This window comes from Oculina patagonica, chromosome 10 (assembly GCF_052425735.1).
Source record: "Oculina patagonica isolate OP01 chromosome 10, crgOcupat, whole genome shotgun sequence".
In the NCBI taxonomy this organism is placed as follows: Eukaryota; Metazoa; Cnidaria; class Anthozoa; order Scleractinia; family Oculinidae; genus Oculina; species Oculina patagonica.
Window position 1 is genome coordinate 2,175,039 of NC_135767.1, and position 7,060 is coordinate 2,182,098.

At 37.7% G+C, this 7,060-nt stretch overlaps 1 protein-coding gene across 1 annotated transcript in view; it reads right to left on the bottom strand.

Annotated features, from left to right (window-relative positions):
* Positions 1-4,337: 4,337 nt before the first annotated feature.
* Positions 4,338-7,060, bottom strand: part of LOC144628639 (uncharacterized) — a 41,164-nt gene continuing 38,441 nt past the window's right edge. The window contains exons 3-5 of the mRNA XM_078486782.1: positions 6,403-6,456; positions 5,713-5,766; positions 4,338-4,899 (exon numbers count right to left, since the gene is read on the bottom strand). Coding sequence (XP_078342908.1) covers positions 4,759-4,899; positions 5,713-5,766; positions 6,403-6,456 — 249 coding nt within the window. The 3' untranslated portion in view covers positions 4,338-4,758. The remainder of the gene's footprint in view (positions 4,900-5,712; positions 5,767-6,402; positions 6,457-7,060) is intronic.

Sequence of the window (7,060 nt, forward strand, 5' to 3'; positions counted from 1 at the left end):
ATCAATTTTATTTTGAAATGTATCTTGGAAAAGAAGACATCTTGACTGCAGACCTTTTTATAATTCTTTTCATTCTGAAAGATTAAAAGGGCGTAGTGCAAAACGGATGTGGAAAGTCAAAAGGTGAAAAAAATTAGCCAGATATAAACAATAAGGATTCTAAAATAAGTTTACCACTGACAGATTGGCATGCTGACATACTTAGCTAACATCTTATTAACAGAATTCCTTCCTCTCTAACGTTATGTTACACTGGACAAAAAATGCTATCTAACAAGCCAAATTGATGTTGTCAATTTGTAACAGCAGATTCCCACTTTTGGAAATGGTTAGCTTGACACTAAATATGGTCAGCTTTTTGCCATTTTGGCCTTTTCGGGAAATGGCTAGTGCTCCCCCCACCTATATAAAAGGGATGGGGTTGTAAAATTTTAATTAAACCCCTAAAGTAGACCAACCAGGGTGTGTCTTAAGCCTAAAAGAAGCCTTTTATCGTGCCTGGTAAGTGTAGACCGCCAACTCAGTATGAAGGGTTTGCAATCCTAAATGATACCTTGACAGGTGAAAATAATGGCATGCTGTCCTGAACACCCTAAGTGAGACCAAAATCTGTAATAATTTGCACCCCTTAGTGAGTTGATGAGCAACCCTGTCCGTTCCATATGGGAGTACCCCCTTCCCCCTGGGAAATCACCTTTGTTAAGAATGGTACTGCCTGATACCACGACAAGACTCTCGGCCCCACTCCCATCCCATTACAGGGGACAATTCAACCTGAATTGTCAGCATCATCAGCATTGAATTCAATTCCATGCTGATGTCTATTTGGCTGTTGCTTGGTTTTTTAATTTTTTGCCCAAGTGACAACCAATCACACGTCATCAATCGGAGATGATACTCTATGACACTAGATCTAGAAGGGCTATTATTAATAGTCGCATACTACGTGTCAGAACTTCATTTTATTTTGGTCATTTATGATAGTACAATGTTAAAACTAGCAACAACATCAATCAATCAACACTAATGTGTTCAGAATCAATGTAAGGAAAGTTGTAACTTTAAAAAAAGCATGGCTGTTTTTACTCATTTCGACCATAATAAGGCCTACTAAACTTTTATGAAAAGTACATATAAAAACACACACACAGGTAACATAACATTATTACTTTATAAAACAAACAATCAAGCACAAAAACACCTGGAGAGAGCCCAGAGTACCAGTCTGACACAGCAAATGAAAAGATGATTGACTCTCTGTCCTTTCTTTTTGATAAAAAAAAAAAAAAAACGTTTTAAACAGTAAGTTGTTGGTAATCTTGGGAAGGAATCAAGTGTATATATCAAGCCAAGTAGATATATCTCTTGTTGCCCCAAAATCTTGGATGAGTAACAGTGCATTTGTTGATTGAATTAGCTGTGGTTAATAACTAACTTCTTATTTTGCAAAACTTGTATTGAAAAGCTTCATTAAAGCACTGCTCAATACCTTTCAATTGAATGGCCACACACTAGGTCACAGCCATTCAGAGACTTAAAGTTAGAACCACCTTGAACAGCATAATAAACAGTACCACTTAAAATTTGAATGATCACACACTAGGGTTGCATTCACAGACTTAAAAGTTAGAACCACCTTGTACAGCTAATAAACAGTACTGCAATCTAACTGTTGTTGCCCCAGCTATGCAGACTAGGCAGAGCCAGGGGCCGATCCAGGGGGTGGATTGGGTGGCTAGCCACCCCCCTTGATCCACCAGAAAAATGAAAATAAACTTTTAAAATAGAAAATAAGGACAATGTCCATCCACTTTCATAGTCAGGCGGCCGTTCGAAGTTAAGGACGGCCATTTTTCCAAAATAGGAGATTTTTGACAGCCTGTTTTACGAACTTCTGGCTTAATGTAACAAAACATGTGTGTATAATTTTAAAAAAATAGATTCCTTTTAGCTTTCAAGAGTTGTTTTAGCCTTGCTGGAATGATTTTCTTCTCCATTTATATCTTTTTAAGCGAGTTTTCTTATCGTTTTTTCGCATCGAAGCGATTTCACAAGCAAGCAAAGTCGCCAAAGTTGTCCCCAGGCCACTTTGCCAAGGGCTCAAAATTTCCACGCACGTGGGTGAGCAAAAAAAACCGCATATCTGTTCTTTCCTGTAAGTTCGTGGCCTGTCAAATTTTAAATTTCAATCACTGTTCATTTCTCTGTAAGAATTAGACTTTTTCTCCGAAATATAACTCAAGGTATATAAGTTGAGGAAAGAATATTTTGTCAAATTATTAAGGAAAAACAGTGGTTTAATAACTTAATTGATAGCTATATAACGCTGCTCAGAATCGCAGAAATCACGTCTAAGAGGCTTCAACTTTTCAAAGTTTTCTGAGGGGGGCATGCCCCCAGACCCCCCTAGGGGGATAAAGCCTATGGCTCCATGAAATATGGGCCTCAGACCCAAAATAATTTGCACTCCCACTTTCAAAAAACTGGCCCATAAAAAAAACTGGGGCTTGAACAATATAGTAAAAAAAAATATTGGAAAACAGCCACCCCTTTTGAAAAATCCTGGATCCGCCCCTGAGAGCCTCCCCTTGTAACCCTCCTTGGACTTTAACATGTCAGACCAGAGACAGGTCACAAGCACATTTTGGTGCTAGTAGACTACGGTACTTTCTGAACTCTTCTCCAGATAACTGTAACAAAACTAATAACAACGATAGCTGTAAACGCACAAAACAACAGCAATGATAACAGGAAATTGTTCCATGTGGACAATTTCCTTGACATACAAAAGAGCATCATAAGGTTACTATTAACTTTTTTACAACAACAAAATAAAGAAGTTTAATTTTTCCAATTGTCAGCAATTTATTTTTATTACCAATTTCCTCAATTTTCAATTTTTCATAAAATCACTAAATTTAAAATAGCAACCTTAAGATACCCTTTACTAATGGTAGGGATTAATCTTAGTCTACACAAAATTGACACTAAAGCCTGTACTTAAACTGATTAATCTGGTTGTCTCCCATGATCTCACATAAAAGGGGTGAGGTTACACTCTTTCTGGAGATTTTTGTCTACTGTCTCTTATATGAACTGGAAACTTATCCAGGTAGACTACATGAAACATTCATTTGGACAAGACAATGTTGAAGCAGAAGTGTAGCAACTTTGGTAAGCTTGTAATTTGACTGGTCCTCTAATCTAGCAGTAGCTATTGTTTTGGGGGCTAGTGGCATTGTTCCTGTTGTTTATTCTATTCTCTCAAAGGGTAATGAGCCATTCATGCCAGGCCTTGCGAGAGCTGCTACTTGACCCCTGTTAAAGCCAAACCTTTTTTGGACCAGGTGCCACAACTAGCTTGAAGTAAAGTCTGGTTTTGGTAACAAAAGGCAGCTAAGAGTTTTATCAGTGCCTCTTCCTGGATGGGACACTAGTCCATCATAGATTTTGTTTGTAACAAAATCACCAGAAATAGAGTGACCTAGCCCCTCTAAACATTTAAATCTTGTCGTTCTTTTGAATGGGAATATGGACCATCTGCCAACACAACATGGTAACTAAGCCCTGATGTCAACATACAAATTCTTCTTAATTACTGGTTTGCAAAGATTTCTTATAGTACTACCTTATTTTCCATGACCTCTATTCTTGATTATGTACTCATCTTTGATGAGAAGTTTGATGTTGATCACTGCTGGTGCTAAACACAATAATGAACCTGATAAACCAGTTATTCTGGTTTAATACCAGTTCAACAAGTAACATGAAAGGATCATCATGATAAATATGTCACTGAACTACATTTTACTATTAATTTCAATATTAATAAAACTAACATTCTCATGTATGGGTTAAAAAGCAAATTAGACCTCTACAAATGTATGCATAGAGAATACTAAATTCAAAATGTTTATATACACATGGTATGGCAATATGCGACAAATATTATTTTAATTCTAACAGCTTTATACCTACCGGTATTGCAATATAATACTATCTACTGTGCTCAAATGTCAACTTGACAACCAACAATTATTAAAACATACAGATTCGCAGAGAATCTATTGAGATGAGCAGACACCATACTGATGTCAGGAATAATGTTATCCTAGCCATTAGCATAGCAATTATTACGTGAGCATGTGGAATATTTCCCAGTGCCTAAGTTGCTGCAATCTATTATATTCTAATTTTTACTAGCCTGTTCCAGGAATTAAGTTGGTTGGGAGCAGCATGAAAAAAAAAAAAGAAAAAAAAAGAAAAACGAGATTAGCAAGAAGAACAGCAAGTGGAGAAAATCATGGTGAGGGATTTTTTCCCCTTGGGCCGAAGGATCAAAAGAAAGTGCCTTTTTGTCGTGTCCCTCCAAGTAACAATCGTCTTTTTTTCACTCAGTTCTTCTTACTGCTTCCCAACTAACTGAATTCCTGGAATTGACTTACTCTATACATATATTAATAATTGTGTTACATTGTAAACAGCGGTGCACAATTTGCAAAGATCTATTCATAATGTGTAATATATAATATTAATTTTTTAAGTGTTACATATTTTACGTAAGCAAGTAGTCTACACGACCAATATATACCTTTCTCTACCAAACTAGTTTGGTATATCTTTCAATTCATTTACCATCTGTCAAAATAATACTTTACATAACCTCTCAATTTCATCCATTAACCTTGCTTCATACTGCCAACATTTGTAGAGAAGAAGTATATTGCACAAGGGTTTTTCAATTTCTTAATGACACACTCAGTCTACATCATCATTGTTAAATAAATCATCTGGTGGAACAACGTCAGTGGCAATTGGTGCAGCTACTATTGGTGCATTTGGCACAGTTGGATCTGCTGCCATGCTGACCATAGTTGGTAGCTCCAAAGCTGGAGTGGCCTGCAAGAGAAAGCACAACTGCCAACCTGTTATCTCAGTTGGTAGAGCACCGGACTATTGTGCAGGAGGTCTTGGTTCGACTCCCAGACCGGACCAACATTTAGGGTTTAAAAAACTGAGGAGAATATGTTGCCTTTGCAATGACATCTGAAAATGGTTAGATGTTCTAGTCGTCTCGGATAAGGGTGATAAACTGAAGGTCCCATCTCCTGCATCTTCAGCAGAGGACGTTAAAGAACCCACACACTTATCGCAAAGAGCAGGGCACGGAGTTCCTGGTGTTGTGGTCTGGCCTTGTTTCACGGCTTAGTGCTTCACATAGGGTTAACCTTGTTGCGCCTTTCCCCCTTGGACAGAATTGTCCAAGAAAAATTACTATGATTACAGTCAAACCTTCTGTAAGGAGGTACACATGTGGTGACATTGGACTCTGGCTTGAGAAGTCAATGTTCAAGCCTGGGTGGAGTCTTTCAGGTAATATGTCAGGTACTTTTCAGGTAATATGGTAACACAAGAAAGAGTGTTTCATCACATTTCCAAACACCAAGTAGAGAGTTAAAAATTTGATGCACACCAGAGTAGTTTTGACATCTTCAGGACTGTTCTCAGTTAACCCTTATGAAACCATTAACCAAGTTATATTAGACATCCAGTGCTACTTACAAAAAATTATTACAGTAGAATCCCGATTTCTCAAATTAAACCTCCAAAGGAAATGAAAATTACTTCGAGAAATCGGGAGGTTCAAGAAACCGAGGGGTGAGAAATCAGAATTCTGCTGTATCCCACTTTATTACATTACAACTGACTCACATTTTTCCTAGGTCTTCCCCTGCTCCGTTTTGGTAGTGATGTGTCAGGGGGAGGCTATAAGTAGAACAAACAGACAAGTATTGTTATTGGTACCAATGGGCCCTTTGCATAAAACAATAGCATGGTGCAAAATACGCCTTGCTGAATTGTAAAAGAGTGAAACAGCCTCAAAAACAAAACATTTTTTAAACAGGAAAGCTTGATGTCCCAGTGCATTAATGATAATAAGCTTGCCATCCAGCATAATGAACTATGTACCATGTGACCATTTTATGCAATGGGCCCATTACATGCGTTGCTTAAAGGGGGTAGCTCACAGTATTTTAGATAATTTTTATACAAACTGAGATATACTGGAAAAAGTTGGACCTGTGTTTTTCAAGTTTGCCCAAATGCAATCCATTTTCATCTCCAGTTTTGTCCATGCCCCATGCTTCCATTTCATGCCCTTACTGGCTTTTCAGTTTTTTTTTAGTTCTTCTACAGCTTAAAGCGGTTATTGTGATCGGTTGGTCAGTCATCGGTCAGTCGGTTGAATGGACAGACGGACGGTCGGACAAATGGACGGTCGGTTGGTCGGTGAGTCAATGAGTCGGTCATTCAGTCAGTTAATCAGTCACTCACTTAATTTAAGTGTCAATCACTTTATCATTGAATACACTAACTGGTGTTAATTATTTAATAAATTACCCATTTTCGTGGTCTTCCTCGTGGTCTCTTAGGTCCTGTGACAACTGGCTTGGGCTGACAATTAACCAAAAATATTGTTTTAAACCACTAAAAATTGCAAGAACTGATTTTTCTTAATTTTAATTAACCCCTTACCTGGTCACTTCAATCCAAAAGGGACCGGTCTGGGCATGGCTTAAGGTTTTTTGACCCCCAAAAGATACCATTTTCCATGTCTGATCAGTCAGTCTAGACTGCCAACACAGTATGATAGCATTTTTATTTTTTCATGTGCAGCCCTAAACAAGACCTCAACAGCTTAACATATTGGTGTTTTGTCCTGAACACCCTAAGTGAGACCAAAATCCAAACATTTACACCCCTAAGGGAGATGATATGTCCCTAAGGACATGAAGTTCATGTGGTCCCGTGGAGACAAGATTCATAAAATCTCTACCTCCATAATCAAACCATGAGCTTATTGACTGAGTAGGAAAGCTGGATGGAAAAATACTTGGCATGCATTTGTTGGTATATTGTACCAGTAGATCCTCGATGAAATAACCTTACTAGAAATGTACAGCAAAACAGAACTGTATGCAGTAAGGATAACAAAACAAATTATTTACATCAATGTTTTGTTCTTGGGACTGCCTGTGATTGAAAGTTATTTTTTTAA